Source organism: Carcharhinus amblyrhynchos, chromosome 20, assembly GCF_965287045.1.
Source record: "Carcharhinus amblyrhynchos chromosome 20, sCarAmb.v2.hapA, whole genome shotgun sequence".
Taxonomy (NCBI): Eukaryota; Metazoa; Chordata; class Chondrichthyes; order Carcharhiniformes; family Carcharhinidae; genus Carcharhinus; species Carcharhinus amblyrhynchos.
In genome coordinates, this window is record NC_137343.1 from 45,225,069 (window position 1) to 45,252,910 (window position 27,842).

The 27,842-nt window shown below is 40.5% G+C and overlaps 1 protein-coding gene across 2 annotated transcripts in view; it reads left to right on the top strand.

Annotated features, from left to right (window-relative positions):
* hira (histone cell cycle regulator a) overlaps positions 1-27,842 on the top strand; it is a 94,855-nt gene that overhangs the window by 10,668 nt on the left and 56,345 nt on the right. The window contains exons 2-10 of one of the 2 annotated variants that reach the window (XM_080208511.1): positions 770-832; positions 1,403-1,513; positions 5,122-5,212; positions 6,382-6,476; positions 11,626-11,721; positions 12,022-12,182; positions 13,447-13,614; positions 23,217-23,330; positions 25,688-25,758. In XM_080208511.1, the coding sequence (XP_080064637.1) occupies positions 770-832; positions 1,403-1,513; positions 5,122-5,212; positions 6,382-6,476; positions 11,626-11,721; positions 12,022-12,182; positions 13,447-13,614; positions 23,217-23,330; positions 25,688-25,758 (970 nt within the window). Of the gene's footprint in view, positions 1-769; positions 833-1,251; positions 1,322-1,402; positions 1,514-5,121; positions 5,213-6,381; positions 6,477-11,625; positions 11,722-12,021; positions 12,183-13,446; positions 13,615-23,216; positions 23,331-25,687; positions 25,759-27,842 lie in introns of those variants that run through there. The other variant, XM_080208512.1, reaches the window with a different exon arrangement.

Here is a 27,842-nt window from a genome sequence, read left to right on the forward strand (position 1 = left end):
CTGTTTTTATTTTAGATCTCCTACATTCAGTTTTTCCTTGTGTGGTGTGGGTGAAGACTCCTGGCTAAATCTACTATGTAGGCAAGAGGGCTGAATTGATGCATGTATCATTTGAACAGAACAATAATATATTAGAGAAAGGCAAGGTGATCATGAATGAAAAATTTAATTTGCCCTAAATTCAGCCAGGATCTAGTGAATTATCTTCAGCTCCAATCTTTTGCAACACTGGTCCTTTACCTTGGATATTGACAGAGCTGGAAAGAGATGTCCTAACTTGGAATAACAAGTGACCTTGAGACTGAAATATAGACCATAATGTCACTAGTGTTGAGACTGGCTGGGACACAGTTCAGCAAAAGTCAACGGATTGAATGCACTGAACTGGTGAAAAGAATGGGTGGAAATCATGTTGAAATATATGTTAAGATCTCAGTAAGTTTTAGGAAATAAGTTTTAGGAATTTAGCTTCAATAGCTAAAAACAGAGCTATTGAAAATTATGTTAAATCCAAGAAGAAAAGCATGTTGAAATAATAAGGTAATATAAATAGTAAGACTGAAAATGATCTGGGGAATCGATAACTCTTCTTTGGGGCAAGTATCTTTGGAAGGTTTTACCTGTTACGTGGAAGCTGTCAGGACCTCTGTTGGACAAGATATAAACTATTGAGGACAGATACTGCCCTTCCCTTCATTGTGAAGCAGCACTGAGGTTTGTGTCTGAGTTGTAATGCTTCTGTTCAATACACTTAATTATTTTTCTCCAGGTAAGCCAATATTTTCTGTGGACATTCATCCTGATGGAACCAAGTTTGCAACAGGTGGACAAGGTAAGAGACTACTTTTTAATTTAGAGATGGCGTGATCCAGAAAGCCGCTGTCCCCTTTCATACTTTGCCTTGTGACCATTAGAAATATGCTGTAAAGATTCAACAAATGAATCTGTTGCTCTCAACGGCAGAATGATTTGTTTACTTGGCCCTTTATATCGGAGATTTCAAACTATGGACTCAGTGGTCCTCTCATTACCATGTGGCAGTTGGGTGCCACCCTGCTGTGGAAACAATAACCTTTGCTTTGCAATGGCCTATTCAAGTTCCCACTTGTTCTGATGCTATGAGTAATGTACCATAGTAATCCATAGTTCATTCCCATTATGGCACTTTCATCCTTCCTGGGGAGATTAATTTCTGCTGCGTTACTAATGCCAATTCGTAATAATTTAATTAATTGTGAACTTTCTGTTTTGGAGATGTACAGAGATTTCCTCCACCTACTTGTGTCCAAGCTATTCCCTAAATAGAAGAAATCTTCGAATTGTAAGGAGAGTTGCTTTCTAAAACAATCAATTTCTTTCAAAGCAAAGTTAAAATGGCTCAATATTTACTTTTCCCCTACAGGAGAGGATTCGGGGAAGGTTGTCATATGGAACATGCCACCAGTTGTTCGAGAGGAGGATGAGAAGAATGAGGCTATCCCCAAAATGCTTTGCCAAATGGATAACCACCTAGGTACATGTGATTATATATGCAGAAGTTACCTTTTATATGTCACTCAGGAACTTTGCCCAATGATTCAGTGATCTTTCATATAATTTGCTATTTACAAGCCTCAGAATCCTTATTCCATTTGGAGGTTACAATAATGTTCGAGTTTGCTTTTTCATGTACTGTGTCTATCTTTGTGACGTATTGGGTGGGATTCTACAGTCTCGCTTTTCCCAAAACCTTAAATCCCACCCGAGGTCAAAGGGCCTTTGTCTGCCCCTCCATCGCTCCAATTCCCATGGCAGCTGGGATGGTAAAATTCTGGCCATTGAGTTTAAAATGTTTCTTCTGTTAATCCTCGACGTCAGTGCCTTTTTAAAGGCAGCTTTAGTCAACCCATACAGTCAGAGTTATTAATTAGGCACATTTGAACAGAAAATCAAGATGTAGATTCAGTCTGGGTGGAACTAAAACAACAGGGGAGGAAAACATTGGTGAGCGTTGTCCATAGGCCTCCAAACAGTAGAGGACAGCATTAAAGAGGAAAAGAAGAGATGCATATAATGATGGAACATATAGACTATAATGATGGAACATATAGACTATAATGATGGAACATATAGACTATAATGATGGAACATATAGACTATAATGATGGAACATATAAGGTAGATAAACCAAATCAGCAATAATACTATGGTTGATGAATTTCTGGAGTATGCATGAGATGTTTTTTAGACCACTATGTCAAGGAATGAACTAGAGAACAGGCTATCAATTGGTTTTGTGTAATAAGAAGGGGTTAATTAATAATCTTGTTCTGTGGGGTACTTTAGGGAAGAGTGGTCATAACATGGTAAAATTCTTCATTAGAATGGAAAGCGAATAGTCCAGTCTGGAGTTAGGATCTTAAATCTGCAAAAGCATGAGAGATGAGTTGGCTATGATAGGTTGGAGGACTTCATGAAAAGACATGACAGAGGAAAGGCAATGGCTATTTAAGAAACAAATGCATGCATTGCAACAGTTATATATTCCTTTGTGACATAACAACAGGTAGAGCAGCCCCACTATGACTAACAAATGAAATTTAGGATAGTGTTAGACCCACAGAGGAATCATATAAAGTTGATTGAAAAAGTAGCAAGGTCAAGGGTTGGGAGCAGTTTAGAATTCAGCAAAGGAGGACCAAGAGATTGATTGAGAGAAAAAAATAGAGTGTGAAAGTAAAATTGTAAGTAACATAAAAGCAGAGTGTAAAAGCTTCCATTAGTATATAAAAAGAAAAAGATCAGTGAGAATAAATGTAGGTTCCTTACAGTCCGAAATGGGAAAATTTATAATGAAGTGTAAGGAAATGGCAGAGCAATTAAACAACTACTTTAGTTCTGTCTTTGCTGAAGGCACAAATAACTTCCCAGAAATGCTAGGGCAACAAAGTCTGGTGAGGAGAACAGGCTAATGGAAGTTATTAGTGAAAATATAGTGCTGAAGAAATGAATGAGCCTGATAATCTTTGTCTGTAACCTGTATCCTAGCAGATATAGGAGGTGGCCGTAAAAACGTTAGTTGTCATCTTCCAAATTCCTGCAAATGTTGGAACAGTCTGGGCAGATTGGACGCTGGTGAATGTAACTCCACTATTATAAAAAAAAGGTGGGAGAAAATGGGGCATTACAGACTTGTTAGCCTAACATCTAGTATGGAAAATGCTAGAGCCTATCGTAAAGGATGTAATTACCGGACACTTTGAAAGTATCAACAGGACTGGACGTAGTTAACATAGATTAATGAAAGAGAAATCATGTTTGACAAACCTCCTGGAGTTTCTGAGGATGTAACTGAGAAGCAGTGAATTTGATGTGTTAGGGCTTTCAGAACACCTTTGATAAAGTGGAGCGCCAAATTCTCCGTTCTCGCAGGCAGCGGTAGCGGGGTGTGCGAGACCAGAGAATTCTGGCCAAGAGTTGGATTAAATGGTCTTTTTGGTGTGGCAAGTGGTGACAAGCGGGGCACTGCAAGGGCCAGTGCTTAGGTGCCAGCTATTCACAATATACATCAATGGGAACCAAATGCAATTTTGCCAAAGTTTACTGACAACACAAAACTATGTGGGAATGTGAGTGGTGAGGAGGATCTAAGGAGATTTCAATTTGATCTGGAATAGTTGAGTGCATGGGCAAATACATGGCCGATGCACTGTAATGTGGATAAGTGTGAAGTTATCCACTTCAGTAAGAAAACAGTGTGGCAAAGTATTATTTATATAGTGATAAATTGGAAAATGTTGATGTCCTTGTACACCAGTCATTGAAAGCAAGAATGCAAGTGCAGGAGGCAGTTACGATAACAAATGGCATGTTGGCTTTCATTGCAAGAGGACTTGAGTACGGGAGCAAGGATGTCTTACTGCAGCTGTACAGGGCCATGGTGAGACCATACCTGTGTGCAGTTTGGTCTCCTATCCAAGAAAGGATATACTTGCCATCAAGAGTGCAGTAAAGGTTCTCTAGATTGATTTCTAGGATGGCAGGATTGTCGTAAGAAGAGAAATTGGGTTGACCAGCCCTGTATTCACTGGAGTTTAGAAGAATAAGAGGGCATCTAATTGAAACAAATCAAATTCTGACAGGGCTGGACAGCATGGAAGCAGGGAAGTTGTTTCCGCTGGTATGGGTGTCTAGAACAAGTGGTTGCGCTCTCAAGATATAGAGTAGGCCATTTAGGGATGAGATGAGGAAAAATTTATGAGTGGGAATTGTTTTCCTTACCTACTTTGTCCAGCCCACATGATTTTGAACACTTCTATCAACACCTGTTGGCTGCCTTCTTTTCAAGGGGAACATTTCCAATTTCTCCAATCTATCCTCATAAGTGAAGTTTTCCTGCTCCCATTTTCTGTGTCTATGTTTTCGTTTTTCTTCTTTAAGTATTGGTGTATTTTTCACACTGCAAAGATATTAGAAATTCCACTCCTTAAAATAAATGTTGAACTGGCTTACCTCCCAGACTGCTCTTTCCCACAACCAGTTATTTACATCTACCAAAACCACTGGGAGAAACGGAGACTGTGTTATCTCCTGTTTGTGATATCTAGTTTATCGATTAATTCCGATGAGCCAAGACGAAAGGTTTATTTTGATTTTATTTCACATTCTAATTTCTGCACCAATTTTCTATCACTTTCTGTTGAGAAAATTGAGTCAGTATTGGACTATAGTCCTCTTGAGTGCTGACCAGCCTCTGATACTTTGCTTGTTCACCATTATTTATGTGGCCATTGAAACCTATTTGACTGCTGGGAAGGTGGCCCCAACCACGCCTTCTGTTCCCACATGTTGCTTACAACAGCACACTTCCAGCTGATGTCCCCATATAGCAATTGGAAATGAATGACCTGGTCCAATTCTCTTTTCCTAATTTGGATGCAGAGGCTCAACTTCTACCACATATAATTCAGCACAGACTCGCGATCGAACTTTGGAGCTCTTGGTCTACTTGGCTGAGCCACTTGCTGGGTAAACCCACTGAACTCTCCTGGTTTTTGTATTTAATTCAAAGTTTATTTTGCTGCTTCTGCACTCTTGCAGATAAATGTGACGTTACTAATGTTTGCCTATGTTTCTTTGCAGCCTGTGTAAATTGTGTGCGCTGGTCTAATAATGGATTGTACCTAGCATCAGGTGGAGATGACAAGTTGATCATGTTGTGGAAGAGAGCTGCGTAAGTATCTGAAGACTGCAAGCTTTACAAGTGTGTATACTCAGTCACTGATTTTCTTGAGTTTAAAACATATAATTATATCCAGGAATGATGCAAAGACAACCACACAGATAACCAGTAGATCAATGTTACATTATAATGCTGTACCTAGAGTGGACTTGCATTGTGATTTAATACATTATAAATGGGTGTACCCAGTGCACCCCCATTGAATGGTAGTCGACAGCCACTTTCTGAATGAATGTTGGCAACATGTAAACCGTTCAAAGTTGCTAAGTATAGTGAGACATACTGGGCAGCTGTTAATCTGTAGAATATTGTTATGAATCTTGAAGTGACCAATTACATTTCAAAGGAGTTGATTTTCCCAAACAACGAACAGAAATAACTGAAGGACAAGATTTCATGTTTTACGATTTTTACTGTAACAAATTATCTAAAATCAGCATAAATCAAACATTCCTCAATAGATAATCGAACCAAAGAAATGGTATTTTTGCATTAACTAATGTAGTCAAGATGCCTTTTATAAGCCTTCTTGATGTGCATCATGCTTCTGGCTGACATGCAACATTACAAGAACGAAAGTAATGCCTGGATGTCCAGTAGACTCACTTTGCCCTGTCACAAGGTTATAGCTCCCACTGACCTCAGAAAATTGTCCTACTAAACGTGAGTCTTCCAGATCTAATTTCTACCAGTGAAGCTTACCTCAGCAACACTCTGTTCTTTAAATCTCCTAAAGTTTAATCTGCTCTGTTCCCTTCCTATTGAACAGAAAATGAACTTTTGCAAGTATTCTGCTACCCCACAGCAATAGCTGCTTTATTTCTCAACACAGCTGTAGTTGCTATATCTCTTTCTCTCTCTCCTGTGTCTCACAAGGTAGCTGTTTATTTACTGTGAATTACTATGGACTTGGTTTCTGCTTCATCTCCTTGGCAACCAGGCCACCTAGGCATATCTCCCAGTAAGGTGCTTACTGAATTCCCAACTTCTCCTCAAGTTAAATGAGACATTTTAAAACAGGACTGAGTGGTAAAGTTCAGTCCATGACAACACAATGAATGAATATATCCACGCTTGTTTGATACCTTGCAGCTACATTGTTGGTGTCTAGAATCTAAGTATGATATGATATGTGGTAATTGTGTGATTGCTTTTTAAAGGTATATCGGACCAAGCAATGTCTTTGGTTCCAGTAGCAAGCTAGCTAATGTGGAACAGTGGAGGTGCGTTTCTATCCTCAGAAGTCATACAGGAGGTATGAGTTGCAGATCATGTTCTATCATGTTCCCACGAAGTGGGCAATGAAAGACTTTTTTTTAACACAGCTTTGGATAATGAAATGAAATGTGACTGAGCGCACTGATCTTCAGTGAATTTATTTAGTGAGTACCTGCACTATGTAAACTGAAAAGATCTCCTGGGCATGTTTCCTAGTAAAGTGGCCATCGATCTGTGCCAAATTAGCTGATCTGTGTCAAAGCTGATCTGGTTAGTGTAACAGGCCACACATTTGGGATTTGGGCCACTGGCCTTTTAGTAGATATCCAAGTACTTATGGTGAGAGTTTCTGAATTTATCACCCTGGGTGGATAACTTGTTTCCTCATCTCTCCTCTAATCCTCTTCCAATTACGTGAAATCTATGATCTCTGGTTTTTGACCCTTCTGCAAACATAAATAGGTTGTTCCTATTTATCCTATCTAGGGCCAATATTTTATGCACCTCAATTAAGTTATCCCTCATCTCCCTCTGTTTCAAGAAAAGCAACCTCAGCATATCCAATCTTTCCTTGTAGTTCAAACTTTCCAGTCCAGGTCAAATAGTCATAAATCACCCCTGCATTCTCTTAGTGCAATCATATCTTCCTGTAATGTAGTGACCAGAACTGTATGCAGTACTCAAGTACTTATCTAGCTATTTTAAGAACATAAGAACATATTTTGTATCCAGTTCTAGCATAACCTTGCTAATCTTGTATATTATTTTCCACGGCTGATAAAGGAAAGCATGCCCAATGCCTTCTTGATATATCCTTGAAATAGATATCCACTGTTTCCATTTCTGACCCCAATCTAGAGACCTCCACTGGAGGTGAACATGCATGGATGTTAGCTGAGGCCAGGTTTGGCGTTGAAAGTGGCTGCTTCATATGATTGAGTGGTCCATCAATACTCATTGTTTAGGTGCTCAAATAGTGGCCACTTGGGAAAGGTACCAGGGTGTCCAGCTGTATCTCAGCAGTGTGTCAGTGAAGAGAGGAGAGGAATTTGGTGAATGAAGAATAAAATTAATTTGACAATGGAACGAGGTAAGAGTTTGTCCATGGCTATATCTGGTTTCACTGTGCGTTTCACTGTGCTATCAGGGAAGGTGTTGAGCAAAGGCAAGTGTTCCTTCACAGGAGGAAATTACCAGGTTAATGGCTAAACTTCCAAAACATTTTTGAAGCCAGCTGTTGTAGATCTTTATTGGCATCTTGCCTTGTGGGTAAAGGTCTGTAATCTGCCACTGTTGTTTCATGGCGTAACACTTACCCAGAGGCAATTGGCGAAGCATTGTTACATGAAAATAACCTAAATCGTGACTGGGAGCTAAAAGACTTTGAATTGTCTGTGATTCCTGGTGAACTCTGAATCCACTTAGATTTGGCTGGTGTAAGAAATAGAAAAATTCTGTTTGATTATTAACACTCGGGATGAAGGCACAAGGATGAAAAAAATTGGATCATTGGAATTACATTGATCAAAAGAAAATGCTTTGCCCATTACTTATCATGTGCTCACTCTTATACGGGGGTTATCTACTTCCAGACCTTGTCCTTTTCCTGTTTTTTAAAACGTATTTTCAAATATTTGTCTAATTCCATTTTAAATGTTGAAGTCTAGACCTAATTAGCCACTTGTGGCTAAATTATTCTGATTGGATTGTGCATGAAACAAATTCTGGTAACATCGTTCTTTTTATTGTGCTGATATATAATCCATGTCCTTTTGTTAATATTGTCGCTATTTACCAGTGAATTATGCACCCACTCATTCTGAACTTTGTATACTTTTATATTTCCAAAAATCTTGCTGTTATTCACGCTGGTGGGATCTTATGGTCCTGCTGATGGCACACCCCTGGGTGGATATCCTGGCGGGGAAGGATGCATTCAATGGAAAAATCAGCGAGGGGCGTGCCACCTCCCACTGCGAAACACATCACGGAGAAGGAGAAAAATCCTATCCATTGCCTTTGATCTCTCAAAAGGGCCTTATGACGTTTCTGCATATATGCCCCTACACACTCCTGATTAAGTCTCTTGATGTATACATCAAGAGACTTCCCAAATGAGCCTTCTCCATTTTGCTTGGTCATAAACCAAGTTTCCCATGAGTTGGTGTAAATGTTTGACCTCTTCAGAGATGCTTTGGGGACAAATGGGAGTATGTCCATACTGAAGACCCTTGAAAAATCTTTTTTATCTTCTTTGCTTCTTGCTAACCCCTCTTGCAATCTCTCACTACTTTTCTTCTCAATATTTGTCCATGAGTGTACCATTACTTCTCCCTCTCACACTCCACACACGCATTGTACCATTTTTGATTGCCCTGCCTCCTCACCATACTGACAGGAAATCAACATACTGGAACATCCTGTTAGATTTGCCCCAACGTTACCATATAGTATAAATTTCCTGTGTGAAGATATTGATACTGTTTCATTGAAACCCATCCTGCCATGTTTCCCCTGCTCCAGAGCTCCTCTCAATGGCCTAAATATCTGAAATGGTCCCTTTCTAACCATTTGTCATGACAAGCGTTGCCCTGCCCTAGTTTCTGACATTGAGAGTCATCCTGAGCTTAATACCCTGGGCAATGTTCCTCCTACAGTGGCTTCCATTTACATAGGAGCTTCAACATGATCAAATATCCTAAGGTGCATTGCAGAGGCACAATTACCAAAATATGACACCACACCACACAAGATATTAGGACAAATAATGAAAAGCTTGGGTAGAAAGATTTTAAGGAGCTTCTTAAAGAGGCAGAGAGGTTTTTTTGGGGATTGGAGAGGGAATAATTCTAGAGCCTAGAGCCTAAACAGCTGCAGGTGTGACCACCATTTGTGAAGCAATTAAAATAGGGTCGCTTGAATTAAGGTGCAAATATCCTGGAGGGATGTGAATTTAGAGGAGATTAAAAGTTAGCAAGTGGCCAGGCCATGCAAAGATTTGAAAACAAGGATCTGAATGTTAAAATCATGATGTTGTGTAGGTAGCAAACACCGGGATGGGTGATCGGCTTCAAGTTAGGACAGGAGTAGCAGAGTTTTGGATGTCCTCAGGTTTACAGAGGATGGAAAGTGGGAGACTGGCCAGTGCATTGGAATAGTCAATGCATATGTGATGAGAGATTGAACAGTTTTGGTTTATACTCTTCCCTCAATCTTCCCCAATAGGTGTAGAGAAAGGTCATGGGTAGAGGAGGGCACTCATAATGTTAAAATGGTGGCGCGGGCTCGTTGGGCCTAAGGGCCTGTTTCCCATGCTGTGTTGTTCTTTGTTCTTTGTATATTAGAACGATGAGAGGGGATCTGATCAAGTATTAAAAACAACTAAAGGAATTGATAGAGTGAACATAGACCAAATGTTTTCCCGTGTGGGACAATCTAGAACAAGAGGTCACAGATATAGGTTGAGCGGCAGTAGATGTGGAGGAACTACTTCTCGCAGAGGGTGGTGAATTTGTGGAACTCACTGTCCCATAGTGCGATAAGAGTCTGAGTCGTTGACTGATTTCAAGAAGGAGATAGATACGTTTCTGTTAAAAAAATGTGTTAAAGGGATATGGGGAACAAGTGAGGAAATGGACTTGAGACCAGGGAGAGATCAGCTATGATTTGATTGAATAGCAGAGTAGGCTCGAAGGCTGAATTGCCTACTTCTCCAAATTCCTATGTTTCTATTTCAAGATTAGAAGCGATGTGGGTGTGTAGCCAGGCAGCAAGCATAGTGCAGTGCAGCGAGTGGGCCTTGCACAAAAGACTTTGGGTGGAATTTTTTGGCCGTGCTTGCCCAGAAACCAGAAAATCCTGCCTGAGGTTAACGGACTTTTGCGTGGTCCACCCCGTGCCTGCTACGATTCCCGTGGCGGTCGGGCTGGAAAATTCAACTCTTTGCTTCCCAGCATTGGCATCCCTCAGCTGAAAAATTGCTAACTTACGCATTGTTTTAAAATAGTAGCAACATATATATTTTTTAATTTGTTCCTGCCCTTGAGAAGTTGGTGGTGAGCCACTGCCTTGAGCAATTGCACTCCGTGTGATGTAGGTGCACCCATAATGCTGTTAGGGAGGGAGTTTCAGGATTTTGACCCAGGGACAGTGAAAGAATGGTGATCAGGATGGAATGTGATTTGGCGGGGAACTTTCAGGTAGTGATGTTACCATGTGTCTGATGCACTTATTCTTTTGGATGCTAGAGATCCCGGGTTTGGAAGATGCAACCAGTTGGCAGGGTGTCCTGTAGAGTGCCGTGGTGGAAGAAGCGAATGCTTAAGGTGGTTGATGGTGTGCAAATCAAGTGGACTGCTTTGTGCTGGATGGTGTCAAAATTCTTTTGTGTTGTTGAAACTGCACTCATCCAGGCAATTAGAAGTATTCCATCACACATCTGACTTGTGCTTTGCAGATAGTGGACAGGCTTTGGGGAGCTAGATGTGTTACTTGTTGCAGCGTTCCCATCTTCTGATTTGGTTTTCATGGGGTAAGATCATAAGAAATAGGACCAGGAGTAGGCCATTCAGCTCACTGAGCCTGCTCTGCCATTCAATTAGATCATGATTATGTGCCTAACTGCACTTTCCTGCCAATCCTCCATAGCCATTAGCTCCCAGGTAGCTCGAAAGTCAAAAATGGAATTTATTCAATGGTCCAGCCTCCACTGTTCTGTGGGGAAGAGAATTCCAAAATGCACAATCCGCTGAGAGAAAAGAATTCCTCCTCATCTTAACCTTAAATACAAGGTTCCTTTTTTTGACACTGTGCCCCCTTATTGTAGGTTTTCCCACAAAGGGAAGTATTTTTGCAGTATCTATTGTCAGGTCCACTCAGACGCCGAATATTTCAATAAGGTCACCTCCCAGATAGTATAGCCCCAATGTGCTCAGCCTATCCTCAAAAGACAACCTCTTTGTAGCCACTGGCTGGTCTAGTTAAGTTTTTAGACAATGGTAACTGCAGGATGTTAATTGTTGGGGATTCAGTGATGGTAATGCCATTGAATGACACGAGGAGATAGTTAGACTCTTCCTTGAAAATGGTGGTTACCTGGCCCATGTGTGACTGAGGTTTCCTTTCTTGGCTTTACATTGTACAATGCACTACAATACACTTACTGAGGATTCTTGTCTATGTTCTAGATGTAATGGACCTGGCCTGGTCACCCCACGATGCTTGGCTCTCCTCCTGCAGTATAGATAACACCGTTGTTATTTGGAATGCTCTGAAGTTTCCAGGTGAGATTGGAAGTTAGTTTTAAATTGATCAATAAGTTCGATATGGACAGGACTGGATCCAGTATGAATTGGAATTCCTCATGAATCAGTGTTGAAAGTTAAATTTTAGCTTATACATTCTTCAGCATAGATACTCTGCCTCAAACCCATGCGGGAATTGTTTCTTTTGAATCCATTGCAATCGTAAGGTTTGAACACTGTGTAAAAAATAACTTGCTGTTAGTCACAAAGGGTCTCATTCATTAGAAAAAGTTGTAAGCTTCAAAGACCGTGAATACATTTCAACTCTCTTCCTTGTAGAGATCATTGCAACGTTACGGGGTCACTCGGGTCTGGTGAAGGGCCTCACCTGGGATCCTGTTGGGAAGTACATTGCATCCCAAGCTGACGACCGGAGCTTAAAAGTATGGAGGACCATGGATTGGCAGTTGGAGACGAATATCACTAAACCCTTTGACGAAGTATGTGTTTTACAGTAAATGTCTTGAGTTATCAATGTCTGAGTTATCACCCTAAGGTGATGCAGTTTCATGCTACCCTGTCTCATTTGTGGGAAGCCTGTTCATAAGATTTCTCATGTAGCAAACTAGAATGAGGGCCTTCCAGCAGTCATAATGCCAGCTTCTATTCTGTCCTTTTTTTTGTCTACTGTCGTCTTCATGACGAAGGTAGGGGCAATTTGAAGAATGCATTCTGTTTTTTTAAAAATCAATGTCTCGAAAGTCTAGTTTGAATTAAACCTAACAAATAAATGGCTGGTACCCCCAGCTGAAATCTTATTTCTGTATTACACCAAAATCTGTTGTCCATGGTTCTCCACGGCATTGAGTGGTCGAACGAGTGGAGCTTAATAAATATGTTTTTGGATTTTAAAGGTGACTCCTGTGGGTCAGGGAGGGATCAATTCTTCCGATAGCTCTCACAAATCAAACTTCTGCTGCGTTCTTGACTCCCAGATTCTATCCCCTTTCACGCTAGATGCTCAAAATATGCAAAAAGCGTGCAGCCGTTTGGAACTGACACCAAACCTTGGGCATTGTTGTGCCTTGGATCAATCATATTGGGTGGATGATGAGCTGAGACAACTTGGTGGAATTGACTACCTGAAAATTCTTCAGGTGAAACCATTTGAATGTATTGTGAGAAAAAGTTTCTTTGAGGTTACCCACCTGGTCAATTCAGTTTTAGAAATATGTTAATCAAATGTTAAACAAATTGATGCCATCTTGAAAACATTACAGAAATATAATCTGGTATGCAAGTCATTCATAGAATCATTAGAATCCTTAGAATCCTTACAGTGCAGAAGGAGGCCATTCTGCCCATTAAATCTGCTCCAAAACCTGTCCAGACTAACCACATAACACCACACATTTACCTTGCTAATCCCCCTAAACTATATATCATGGGACACTAATGGGCAATTTAGCATGGCCAATCCACCCAATCTGCACATCTTTGGTCTGCGGAAGGAAACCAGAGAACCTGGAGGAAGCGCATACATGGCGAGAACATCCAAACTCCACACAGCCAAGGCCAGAATTAAACCTGGATCTTTGGTGCTGTCAGGCAACAGTGCTAAGTACTGCGCCACCATGCCACCCAGTGGAGTTAGCAACATTTGTGTTGGTTCCGTTATTGCCATGCAAATTGTAAACATCTTATTAACATGGTTTGTGTAGTCATGAGGTGCTACGGTTATATAATTGCTTTATTTTGCTGCAGTGTGCAGGCACGACACATGTACTGAGGTTAAGCTGGTCCCCGGATGGTCATTACCTTGTATCTGCTCATGCAATGAACAACTCAGGTCCCACTGCACAGATCATTGAGCGGGATGGCTGGAAAACGAACATGGACTTTGTTGGCCACCGGAAGGCAGTGACTGTAGTGGTAAGTGTACTGATCTTTTGAATCTTGCAGAAAATCATTTAGAAGAATGTAATTTGTAAGCTTGTTTTGCATTGTACTTTGGGTAGAAGGAGAAAAGAATTGGAAATACGAGGGTGTTGGATCGGAATTTACTGTCAAAATTATGGAGAGGCTAGCCAGAGTTATCCTGTTGTTTCTGCACAAATTACGCAGCAACTTCAGCCAAGGGCAAAGTAGTGGTTAAAGGAAAAGTACAATTTACTTATGGTGTGCACTGCTTTGCTGTTTGCTTACTGACATTGGCATCTTTGCAGTTTAATTCACCATTACAATGCATTGAAAGGTGTGAAGCTCCTGTGCTTGGATATAAATGTGTATTAGTGAAATTCCCATGTCTAATAGTGAAGAAGACACACGGGTGAGAATGCTTTGGTGGAGATTGTTTTTGCTAGCCACAGTACTTCTGGCCTAACACTCATCATCAATGTTGGCTGACTCTTTATATATAGACCTGCGTATAATTAACTAATCTATACCCAACCCCTGTTCAGAATATTACTGTAAACTATTAGACATTTGTGACACAGTGGTAGCATCCCTATTGCTGGACCAGAAGCTCCGTGTTCGAGTCCATAAGAACATAAGAACATAAGAACATAAGAACATAAGAAATAGGAGCAGGAGTAGGCCATCTAGCCCTTCGAGCCTGCCCCGCCATTCAATAAGGTCATGGCTGATCTGTCGCTGCTCAGTTCCACTTTCCCGCCCTCTCCCCATAACCCTTAATCCCCTCTCTTATCAAAAACCCATCAACCCGCGTCTTAAAAATATTTAGCGAGGCAGCCTCCACCACTTCAACGGGCAGAGAATTCCAGAGATTCACCACCCTTTGAGTGAAGAAGTTCCTCCTCAACTCCGTTCCAAACCGCCCCCCTTTTATCTTGAGGCTGTGCCCCCTAGTCCTACTGTCTTTTTTGAGCGGGAAGAGCCTTTCCACCTCTATCCTATCCATCCCATTCATCATCTTATACGTCTCAATGAGATCTCCCCTCATTCTTCTAAACTCCAACGAGTACAAGCCCAGTTTATTCAGCCTCTCCTCATAGCTCAACCCCCTCAACTCCGGCATCAGCCTAGTAAACCTCCTCTGCACTCCCTCCAAGGCCAAAATATCTTTGCGCAGGTGCGGCGCCCAAAACTGCACACAGTACTCCAGCTGCGGCCTCACCAATGCCCTATACAGCTGCAGCAAGACCTCCCTACTTTTATATTCAATCCCCCTTGCTATGAAGGCCAGCATCCCATTCGCCTTCCTGACCACCTGCTGCACCTGCAAGCTGGGTTTTTGCGACTCATGCACAAGGACCCCGAGGTCTCTCTGCACCGTCGCCTGCTGCAGTTTTTCGCCCCGTAAGTAATAGTCCTTCCTACCATTCTTCCTACCAAAGTGGACCACCTCGCACTTGCCAACATTAAATTCCATTTGCCATTTCCTGGCCCATTCGCCCAGCCTATCTAGATCCTTCTGTAGACTCTCCACACCCTCCGCACAATTTGCCGTTCCCCCAATCTTGGTGTCATCAGCAAATTTCGACACCCTACACTCGGTTCCCTCCTCCAGATCATCTATATAAATGGTAAAAAGCTGAGGCCCCAGCACCGACCCCTGGGGCACTCCACTAGTCACCATCCGCCAATCCGAATAGCACCCGTTGACCCCCACTCTCTGCCTCCTATTTGACAACCAATCCTCTATCCACGCTAACACCCTACCCCCAACTCCATGTCCCTCGACCTTCTGCAATAACCTCTTGTGAGGTACTTTGTCAAACGCCTTCTGAAAATCTAGAAAGACCACATCCACCGGCTCTCCTCTATCCACCGCCCTAGACACATCCTCATAGAACTCCAGTAAATTTGTCAGACACGACTTCCCTTTAATGAAACCGTGCTGCGTCTGCTCTATCAAGCAATTCCCTTCAAGATGCCTCGCAATTTCCTCCTTAATGACAGATTCTAACATTTTACCTACCACAGACGTTAAACTAACCGGCCTATAATTCCCCGCCTTTTGCCTGGCACCCTTCTTAAACAACGGCGTAACATTAGCCATTTTCCAATCGTCCGGCACTTCCCCGGAATCCAGCGACGTCTGGAAAATAACCACCAAATAACCAACAGTAGGACTTGTTGTCTAAGAAGGAGAACTCAAAGCAGTTCACCTGGCTAATAGTCAGTACTGGAATCCTTCCCACACGATTCCCCAAAAGGGAGTGTGGGTGTGAAGCTATGCTAACAACATTCATTTCTTCAATGATAATACAAAATACACACATCAACTGAATCTGTTAGACACCAATAGATTCCCCTCTTTAAATTAAATTGATATGCAGTCAAAAAACTATTCATAAGGAAAGGTACAAAATGGTAATAAGATAATGTATATGATCTTTAACATACTTCATATTCCCTCCACCCATCTTGAAAATGAAAAAAAATTACAATAATGAAAATTTTCATGTTCTCATAATCCACTACAAATGCAAAGCGTCCCTCCTCAAGAATATTCAGTAATTTCTTTGGACAAGTACTTTTTTTTTTGGTGAAACAATTAGATATCTGGTGAATTGTGTCAACCTAATTTATTTCTGAAATTTCCTTCTGACCATTTATACTCATGAGATCTTCAATTTCCATCCTTTGTCCAGGTTCTGTCAATGTGGTAATCAGTGTCAGTAAGGCATTTGGAATGTACTCTAAGGTTTGGTTCCCATGTTGCAAGATTATTCCTGGGCCTCTCCTTTATAATATGCTCTGTCCCCAGCCTTAAATCTCATTTCTGACATCATGATTTGACACCTCAAAGCACTCCTGATTTTTCTCCTGGAATGTCCACTCCCATAAATGCTCCCCATCCTCTTTACATGGTATTCGAATGTTCTGCAAAAACTGAACTAGTGGTAGTCCCCTCTACAAGCAGTGGATGGTCCAATGTTATTCAAGGCAACTTTGGATCCCTGCGACAAACTAAGTGATAGAGGCTGTAGCCCCCAGCCATCCAAAGCGTCTTTTTTTTACATGTATTGCCCACGCTAAAGCAACTGTCTGTTTACAATTCAGTTGTAAAATCTTGAGTATTGCATCATTAACGGCATGATTTCTCTCATATCCCGTTGCTCAAAGGACTTTCTGCTGCTGTGTGCATTGCTACAATATTCAGATTTTTGCACCAAAATACCCCTGAATTCACCATTGACAAATTCTTCCCCACTATCCATTTAAAAATGGACTGGTGCTCTCAGTCCAGTTCTTATCCTTCTTTCCATTATTTTGATAATATTTTATCTTTACTAAAAATTACCATTGATGGAGTAAATCTAGCCGCTATGTCTACAGTAGAGGAAAAATATTATTTCCTATCCCATACTTTGAGGTCCATCACTGCTGCAGTTTCATTGAAGTCTTACCAATGGAGGACTTATAACTGGTTGCATGACATTCTCCTCGACTTATTACAAATATCATTTTTTTCACTAATGTATCAACAAATGTTGTATATTCCTCATCCAGTATTTTTGCATCCTTTAACAATCTTCAATCTACAGCCAAAGCGATGTGCAAATTGTCAATATAGATGGGTAATAATTTGGTTCCTCCCTTAAATCCCTATCCCCAGCAGTCATTAATGCTCCTGTAACATTCTGTCAGGAGATGTATGTCCTAAAGGTATACAAGAAATGACACGAGTCTGTTAATTGCAAATCTACATATTTACCAAAAACAAATAACTTATGCTCCATGTCCAACTTTATTTGTCCTATTTTCATTGAAGGTTTATTTAACAGTATTTTACTTGATACCATATCAGCACTGATAAGTGATTTATCCTTGCCATATTACACGGAATTACTATTCCTTGTAGTGATTTCAACATGTTACCATTGCCACACTTGAAGTAAGTAGAACTGTCACATTCTTTAATGTTACTTTGGTCTTCCATAAAGATGATGTTTTGACCAGTCTGCTTCATGTATCCTGGATGCACACCCACTATCTCAATCTGTGCAGTTGAGCAAATCTGTCACAAGGGTACTCAGAATCAAATTCATACAGTGCAAAAGAGGCCCTGTACTGACACGTGAGAACTACCTGACCTGTCTACCTAATCCCATTTACCAGCACTTGGCCCATGATCTTGAAAGTTATGATGGGCCCAATGCTCATCCAGATATTTTTTAAAGGATGTAATGTAACCTGCTTCCATTACCCTCACAGGCAGCGCATTCCAGATTGTCACCACCCTCTGGGTAAAAAGCTTTTTTGTCACGTCCCTCCTAAACTTCCTGCCCGTCATCTTGGACTTGTGTCCCTCTGTGACTGACCCTTCAACTAAGAGGAACACCTGCTCTTATCCACTCTGTCCATGCCCCTCATAATCTTGTACATCTCAATCAGATTGCCCCTCAGTCTTCTCCGCTCCAATGGAAACAACTCAAGTCTATTCAACCTCTCTTCATAAGTTAAATGTTCCATCCCAGGTAACATCCTGGTAAATCTCCTCTGCACCCCGTACAGTGCAATCACATCCTTCTGATAATATGGCGACCAGAACTGCACACAGTACTCTAGCTGTGGCCTCACTAAAATTCTATACAGCTCCAACATGACCTTCTTGCTTTTGTAATCTGTGCTTCGATTGCTAAAGGCAAGTGTCTCATGTGCCTTTTTCACCAACCTACTAACATGCCCTTTTGCCTTTACGGATCTAAGGAGAAACACGCCAAGGTCCCTTTGTTCCTCAGAACGTCTTGAATGATATAGCGTTCATTGAATATTTTCTTATCAAATTACTTCTTCCGAAGTGTAGCATCTCGCACTTTCCAGTGTTACATTCCATCTGCCACTTATCTGCCCATTTGATCATCCTGTCTATATCTTCCTATTGTCTGAGACATTCAACCTCACTATTAACCACCCGGCCAATCTTTGTGTCATCCGCAAACTTACTAATCCTACCCCGCCACATACTCATTTGTGTTGTTTATACAAATGACACATGATTTAGTGGCTTCCAGTCACTAAAGTGACTGTCATCACTCTTTGTCCCCTAAAAGTGAGCCAATCTTAAAGCCACCTCATCAAATTACCCTGTATCCCAGTGCATTTGCCGCCTTAATGTTTCCAGTCGCAGAAAGGGAAGTAACTGGAAGACACAGAATTAAAGTAATGGGCAAAAGGAAGAGCTGACATGAGAGAACACACTACTTGTGCAGTGAGTTTTGATGTGGAATGGCTCTGTCTGAAAAAGTCGTATGTCACAATCCCATCATGGCCTGTGTTAATGTTCAAAGAATAAATCTAAATACCCAGCAATTAACCAACAGAGCTATCTATACCACATGATTTCACATTCATAAATGTTATTGTATACCAAAAGAAATGAAACAAAGTAAGCAGAGTTAACACTATATTGTTACTGTCCAATTAGGCACCTTTAACATTTAAAAAGAAACCCAATGCCTTGTTTTAACCAATAGAACTACACTACAAGATTTCACTTTTTTGAAAAACATATTTTATTGCATGTAAAATACTGAAAGAAAACAAAGTCTGTTAACAATATGGTTTATAACTATATATGTGACACACTCAGATTTACTTCCTACTTCTCCCACAAATTCTCTCAACAAATGTCAATCTTAAAGTTATTTACTAATGTAGGGACTATCTATAAGTATCCACAGTCTCTCCTCCAGACCCCTGGCTCTATTAGAAGCTTAGAGGTGGATCATTCATTGTTCAAGTTTTTTCACTATCAACTCTTTCTTGCAAGATAAACACAGGCTACCTAAAGTGCAGTAAACCAGGCTTGTTTGAGTTGCATTTATTAGAGCGGTTTTAGAATAAAGAACAGTACAGTACAGGAGCAGGTTCTTCAACTTTCTAAGCCTGTGTCCATTATGATACCTGCCTAAACTAAAACCATATGCACTTAGAGTCCATGTCTTTCCATTCCCATCCTATTCAAGTATTCATCTAGATGCCCCTAAATTCTGCCAATGCACCTGCTCCCACCAACTCCACGGGCAGCGTCTTCCAGAGATTCACCACCCTCTTTGTAAAACACATGGCTCGCACATCTCCCCTAAACTTTCCCCACGCACCTTAAATTGATGTCCCATAGTACTTGACTTTTCTACCCGAGGAAAGCGCTTCTGACTATCCACTCTGTCCATGCCACTCATAATCTTGTAGCCCTCTATCAGGTCGCCTCCTCAACCTCCGTCAGTCCATTGAGAACAAACCAAACTTTTCCAACCTCCCCATATTGCTAATACCCTCCAGACCAGGCAGCATTCTGGTAAACCTCTTTGGTACCCTCTCCAAAGCATCCACATCCCTCTAGTAGTGTGGTGACCAGAATTGAACACATGGTATTCCAAATGAGGTCTAACAAAGGTTCTGTAGTTTTTTTTATTATTATTTTATTAATTATTAATTATTTAAATTATTAATTTATAAAAATACTATTTTACCAGTTTCTCAACCAGATGTCCACTTACCTTGTATTTAACACTTCAACCTCTGACCAAAAAATATATTTCTAATACTGAAAGTTATATTCCAAAACAGATAAACCATGAACTAGATTTTTACAATAGGTGTAATGCTCAAAAGGCAATTGAATAGAGAATTGAAGTATTCTTGGAAAAGAGCAAGGTAATTGGAGTAATTGGATAATTCTTTCAAAGAGTTGACAGGGACACAATGGGTTGAATGATCTCCTTTTTTATTATCATGCTATGATTAGCCAAGCAGATCACGTAGTAATTTAATAAATTCGCCTTGACCTTTAAAAAAGATTTGGAGCAGACTTGGATTGTTCGGATATCTTTCGTTTCAAAAAGCCTTCACTATCCTTCCCAGCTTCCACTTCATTCCAGGGAACATCTGCTCTGACTTTGCTTTCATGAATGCCAGCTGCATATAACAGCACTGAGATCAGCAGTAAGATGCCTACATTTGATTCGGGGTGTTTATAAATGATGCTGAAGTTAGACAGGAGGTTAGAGCACGGTGTTTGTGGAGACTGCAGAATTCTATATTTGAGCTTCTCCTTTGTCTGTCATTTCAATTTGCAGTATGATACACAATTGGATATTGATTAATTTTATTTGCCCACTTAGCCACTGGCCAAACAATCCGTCCTCAAAATGATTCTTTAATCATTCCATTTATACATTGTTTAACCATTTCATTGTTAGTTCCAAGAAAACCTGTTTCCCGAATGGTGCAATGAATCAGTTTCTCCACCAGCATGATTGAAATCTGTTTTACTAAACACTTTTGTGAAAGAAGGTCCCTCTGAACACTTTTTCTCGTTAATTAGATTGCCTTCCTTTGTGTGTGTCTTTTGCAATGAGATGTGGTTACATATTAGTAACCAATTTTACCAGCATCCCTAATATCAATTCAGTCATTAGAAATACCCCCATTGTCATGCAAACATCAGATAACTGTGTTATTGGTGGTTAATTTAAACCACCAACTGATCAATCTGCAGTCAAAAAAAATGAAATGGGGATCGATTTTGCTAATGAATGCCACACAACTGAATTGTACAGAATTGTGACTGGCATTTGGGGATTGTTGTGGGTGTGGGATTGGTGATGGGAAGATAAGGTAAAGCTGTCTTGTGTCAAAGCAAAAGGAATCAATGATCTGGATGATAATGTGGTAAATTGGATCAGCAGATTTGCTGATGATACAAAGATTGGAGGACAGTGAGGAATGTTTTCAAAGTTTGCAGAGGGATTTGGACCAACTAGAAAAATGGGCTGAAAAATGGCAAATGGAATTTATTGCAGACAAATGTGAGGTATTGCACTTTGGAAGGACAAACCAAAGTAGAACATACAGGGTAAATGGTAGGACTCTGAAGAGTGCAGTTGAATAGAGGGATCTGGGAATACAGATACAAAATTCTCTAAAAGTGACGTCACAAGTGGATACGGTCGTAAAGAGTGCTTTTGGTACATTGGCCTTTATAAATCGGAGAATCGAGTATAAAAGTTGGAGTGTTATGGTAAGGTTATATAAGGCATTGCTGAGGCCGAATTTAGAGTATTGTGTACAGTTTTGATCACCTAGTTACAGGAAGGATGTAAATAAGGTTGAAAGAGTGCAGAGAAGGTTCACGAGGATGTTGCCGGGACTTGAGAAGCTGAGTTACAGAGAGAGATTGAATAGATTAGGACTTTATTCCCTGGAGCGTAGAAGAATGAGGGGAGATTTGATAGAGGTGTATAAGATTTTGATGGGTATAGATAGAGTGAATGCAAGCAGGCTTTTTCCACTGAGGCTAGAGGAGAAAAACCCAGAGGGCATGGGTTAAGGGTGAAAAGAGAAAAGTTTAAAGGGGATATAAGGGGGGGCTTCTTCGCGCAGAGAGTGATGGGAGTGTGGAATGAGCTGCTGGATAAAGTGGTAAATGCGGGGTCACTTTTAAGAAAAATTTGGACGGGTTCATGGCTGAGAGGGGTGTGGAGGGATATGGCCCAAGTGCAGGTCAGTGGGACTAGACTAAAAATGGTTCGGCACAGACAAGAAGAACCAAAAGGCCTGTTTCTGAGCTGTACTTTTCTATGGTTGTATGGAAAGCTTAGACTTATGTAACATCTTTCATAGCCACAGGAAGCTCCCAAAGCATTTTACAGTCAATTAAATACCTTTAAAGCACAGTCCTAAAGGCAGAAATATTGGGAACTGAATCTGCAGTGAGACGCTAAACAATAAACTTGAGCTTTGCTTTCTGTACCTTAATAAAATCAATGAAGTGAGAGGAATAGTTCTTGTTAACTGCAGACTGCCTGTAATCGCAAATAGGGAGAAGGTCATCTGGGAATAAATACAGCCTATCCAATTTTTATTTATTATATATGAATATAGGAATTAGGAATCGGTAACTTGGCTCCTGTAGCCTACTCCAGGAGCAGTTGTTAAAATTATGGCTGATTTGATTGTGGCCTCAACTCTACTTTTCTGTCCACCTCCAAAGCACTAAATTATTGAATGAGCTTGCTGCCACTACTTCCTGGGGAAGAGAATTCCACAACAAGCCTTGAGAAAAAAATTCTCCTCATCCCTATCTTATATGGGAGGCCCTTTATATATAAACAGGGTCCCCTAGTTTTAGTCGCTCCCACAAGAAGAAACAACTTCTCAGCATCCAGCTTACAATTTAGTTATTGCAGTTAATAGTGAAATTTCAATCAACATATATAGTCTGCTGTGGTTTGTTGTACTGTCAAACATAATACATAACTTGCTGATGGGAGGCCATTAAATTGCACACGCTCCCTTGTATGACCAAGGCTTCCTTCTTGTTTGTAGTGGGAGCACTGAATTAATTATGAAATATAAAGTCATCTTTTCATATTGGTACCACAATAGTGAAGTGTAATAGTTGCTGAGCTGTATCTGGGCTTTCTGCCAGTCAGAAGTCTTTACAGTTGACATCCAAAGATGATGTGAGAATTTAACAGCTTCATAATACTTTGAATGTGCAGTTGCCTGATGTTGATCTGACAATGATAGTTTTCCTCTTCTATTCCTATCTTCAGAAATTTAATCCCAAAATCTTTAAGAAGAAGCCACGGAATGGAAGCTCCAATAAGCCAAGTTGTCCTTATTGTTGTTGTGCAGTTGGGAGCAAGGATCGGTCGCTGTCTGTATGGGTAAGTTTTAAGCCCCTGATGCCTTATTACTTAAATAACATTTCAAGAAAAAGGAAGTGCATTTGTTTTACGTTGAAATTGTGTATACCTTTCCCCGTTGAGCTACTGATTTCATAGGTTGTGAAACTGGTGAAGTTGAAGGGTCAGCTCCATGGTCATCTGTTAGAATCATAGAGTCATAATAGTACACATTGCCCTGGAAGTCATTGAGTCTATGTCAGCTCTCTGTGGAGCAATTCAGCTATTTCTATCTATTCCTGTATATCTCCATAACTTCCAAGTTCCCTCACGTACCCATCCAATTTCCTCATGAAATTGTTTATTGTTCCTGCTTCCACCATCCTGTTGGGCAGTGAGTTCCAGGTCATTACCACTTGCCATGTAAGAAAAGTTCTTCCTGATGTACCCCTGCTTTTCCCACCTTGAATCTATGTCATCTCATGCTTATACCATCAGCTAATGAAACAACTTTTCTCTGTTTACCCATTGATACTATCCAACTTCTGTTTTCCATCACCTCTCATTCTTTTTCACCAGTTCTGTGTTCTCAGTCTGCTGGTCCACTTTTCAGTCCTGCAATAGCTGAAATTTTATCCAATTAAGCTTTAGTCTGCATCCCCATTGCAAATTCTGTACCCTAACTCTTGATTCCAACCCTTCAAGTTAAATCAGAGTGTTTGCAGCTTTGGTGCCCTATTTGATCTTGAGCTGAGCTTCCACGACTGCTTTCTCCCTATCACAAAAAATGCCTGTTTTCAACCACTGTAACATTTCCTGTAGCCACCCTTCCCTCAGCCCGTCTGCTGCTGAAAACCCTCAACTTGCCTTCACCTTCAAACTCCCCTCTTCTAATGTTGTCTTTCTCCACCCTCCATTATCTTCAACCCATCAAAAACGTTGCTGCTGATTTCTTAATCCCCACAAAGTCCTTCTCACCTTTATGCTCACTGACTTATATTGATTTAATGCCTAATTCCTAACATTCCCTAATACTCAATTTTCCAATCTTACCTGCCATCAATCTTCACTGTCTCTGTAACCTTCTCCAACCCTACGAACTTCCAAATTTGACCAACTCTCCAACTCAGTCCTCCCTAACTTCCTTCGCCCTATCTATTGGCCTATTACTTTCAGCCGTCTAGATCCTAAACTCTGGAATTTGGTCCTTACACCTCACTTCATTTCTTTCTTTTCCTTTAAGATCCTATTTAAAATCTTCCTCTTTGAGCAGGATTTCACTCAGCCTGCATCTATGCCTCTGTCAGTTTTGTGTCTGATTACAGTCCTGTACAGTGCCTTAACATTAATGTTACTGCGTAAATGCAAATTGTTGTCTGACGTTAATTAGTTTTCCTGATAGTTTCTATTCCTCTGAATTATGAAACCTTTTACAGTAAACCGAGTGGACAAGCAGCTGCTTTGATGAGCCAATATTAGTGGATTTAACTTAGTTCCTGAGAAAAGTAGCACAGAACACTTTTAAGTGATGTAGAGAGAAACTGTGCAGATCACTGAACTTGAGTTAACGTTTGTTTGGACAGAACCTCCAATGTATGGGAATCGCAGTACAATACCAACTTGTGTTATATACAGTTATAATTTGACAAAATGTCCCAAGCTATTTCACAGGAGCTTCATGAAGCAAGTTTTAGCTTATTTTTGCATGCTGCAAATCTAACTTTGAGTACCGTTCTGCCGTAGGCTATTTATAACACAAGCTTGTTCATTCATAACAATCCTGAAGAAAGTAAGAAGGGATTGACAGCCAACTCGTGTCAATTTCCACCAGTCCCTTTGCTCTGCAATAATCTGTCCCTTTTTTTAGCCCTTTTTGCAAATCACCTAATCCAATAAACCTGTTTGCCATTAGTTGATCATAAAAGTTTTATTAAATGTTTTGTGAAAAATCCAAGTAAATCCCATCCATTAAATAGTAATAATCTAATTAATTATCTCTTCAAAGAATTCCAGTCAGTGACTTGTCACACATATGTATGATCCTCCTAGTTAACCTTTGTTGCCACAGTGCTCAATTATTGAAACCTTTCAGACCCTCCCAAATTTTGCTGATTTTAATTAATTTTGCCTAATTGCACCCAGTTTAATTTCCTTTTAAGTTTATTATCTGCCAACTGATGGTGCATCTTTCATGAAGTTTCTCACAATGGGAATTTGTTGCTTTTACCACATAAAAGCGCAAGGATTTGTGGTTAGACAGCATCTTGATTGGCTTTGGTTTGGTGTGCTACGCCATAATTTTCAATGGTCTAATAATTCAAAAGAGCACCTCCTGGCAGTCAGCCATAAGCTTGTGGTTTTGCAGTGTTTGATTTAATGGTTATTTTGTATTTCCACAGCTGACCTGCCTGAAGCGCCCACTAGTGGTAATTCATGAATTATTTGACAAGTCAATTATGGACATTTCCTGGTAAGGGCTGTGTCATATTAGTCTATAATGTTGCTTCACTGCATAGTATTTACTGTACAGAGTGAAATGGATAGCATTGTATTTAAAGTGTTGGTTTTATCTAAGTGAATTGAAATAAGTCAACGTTTATGTGAAGAATTGTACTGCAATATTTCAAAGTTGTGTATTAGAATAGATTTTTCTTGTGCAAAATAAATTTAATTGCTGCTTCCCTTAATAGGATGTGTGAAGAGCACTGGTCATGATGTTCAGAATCGTTCTGACATAAACTAGAAAGTGGCTCTGTGCCTGTATCTTCTCAATGATAGCTTAGTTTTGGTGTAGGTGGTTTAATTTGATAGTTTGTGTATTATTTGTGACCTCCAATCTAAACTTGTTGCATAAGGCATGTTGTATGGAATGCAGTTTTAACTTAGCTACAGCATTAAGCTCCATTCAACTGCTTTAGTTATCATTATGGCAAAAAAACTTGCAGTTATATAGTGCCTTTTACAATCTTGGGATATCCCAATCCGTTTTACAGTTAATGAAGTACTTCCAAAGTGTGGTCACTGTTGTAATATAGGCAGCCAGTGTGTGCAAGCAAGCTCCCACAAAAAGCAATGTGATCAGAAGCAAGTGATCTGCTTGTGATGCTGGGGGGCCAGTACACTGAGGATAACTCCCATGCTCTTCCAAATTAATATTATGGGATCTTTTATGTCTACCTGAGGGTACAGGCAGGGCTCTGGTTTAAGGCTTCATCTGAAGGATGATGCCTCCAACAATGCAACACTCCTTCAGCCAGCACTTGATTGGAAACCTTGATTTTGAACTCAGGTCTCTTGGACATGACTTGAACACGAACACACACACACACACACACACACACACACACACACACACACACACACCCATCCATCCCCGTCCCCCCTTTCTTTTGACTTAGAGGTGAGAGTACTACTCACAGCAGGGTCCAAATGGAGAGCTGAGTGGAGAGATATGATAAAGGTATTAAAAATAATGAGTGGTTCAGATAGAGTAGATGGAGAGCTGCTGTTCCCTGGCCGAAAGAGGGACAGTAAGGCTGTGAAGGAAAATGGCATAATTTTCCAAAAATGAGGAGGGAAGAATACTTGTTGAGAGAATGAAGTGAGCAAGCCAGTTGCTTCATGTAGAGTAACACACCGGCAGCAGCATGGATACTGGAGTTGCTGGACTCTGATGTGAAGCATTCTGTCCCTGATTCTACTCCTTTTCCCCTTCTTTGCTGCTCCGAGTGCCTCCCCCAATTGAAACTGACCCCCATCTAATGATAGGATGTAATTTGCAGCATCATCAAATGAACATAGACAACTTAGTGGAATGGGTAGACAAGTGGCAGAGACGTTCAGTGCAGAGAAATGTGGAGTGATTCATTTTGGTTGGAAAAACTTAGAGAGACAATATAAAGAGTACAATTATAAAGGGGGTCCAGGAGTAGAGGGAACTGGATGTATATAAGCATAAGAAATTTATGGTGACAGGAGAGGTTGAGAGTGTGGTTAATAAAGCATGCAGTATCCCAGGCTTTATTAATTAAGGGCATAAAGTACACAAGCGACAAAGTTGTGTTGAACTTTATATAAGACAATAGATTATCCTCAACTGGAGTATTATGTCTGCTCTGGGCACCACATTTTAAGAAGAATGTGAAGGCACTGGAGAGAATGTGGGAAGATCCGTGATGATGTTTCCAGGGATGAGAAACTTCAGTTTGGAAGATAGATTGGAAAAGTTTGGAATGCTTTTCTTGGAGAAAAGATGCTGAGCGGAGAGATATGATAAAGGTATTAAAAATAATGAGTGGTTCAGATAGAGTAGATGGAGAGAAACTGTTCCCATTTGTGAAAGGATCGAGAATGAGAGGGCACCGATTTCACGTAATTGGCAAAAGAAGCAAAAGTGACATGATCATGCAGTGAGTGGATTCACTGCCTGAGGGTGTGATGGAGCCTGGCTCAATTGAGCCATTCAAAAGAGGACTAGACTATTATTTGAAAAGTAAGAGGGTGCAGGGTTATGGGGAGAAGACAGGAGAATGGCAAAAGGTGAATTGCTCCTTT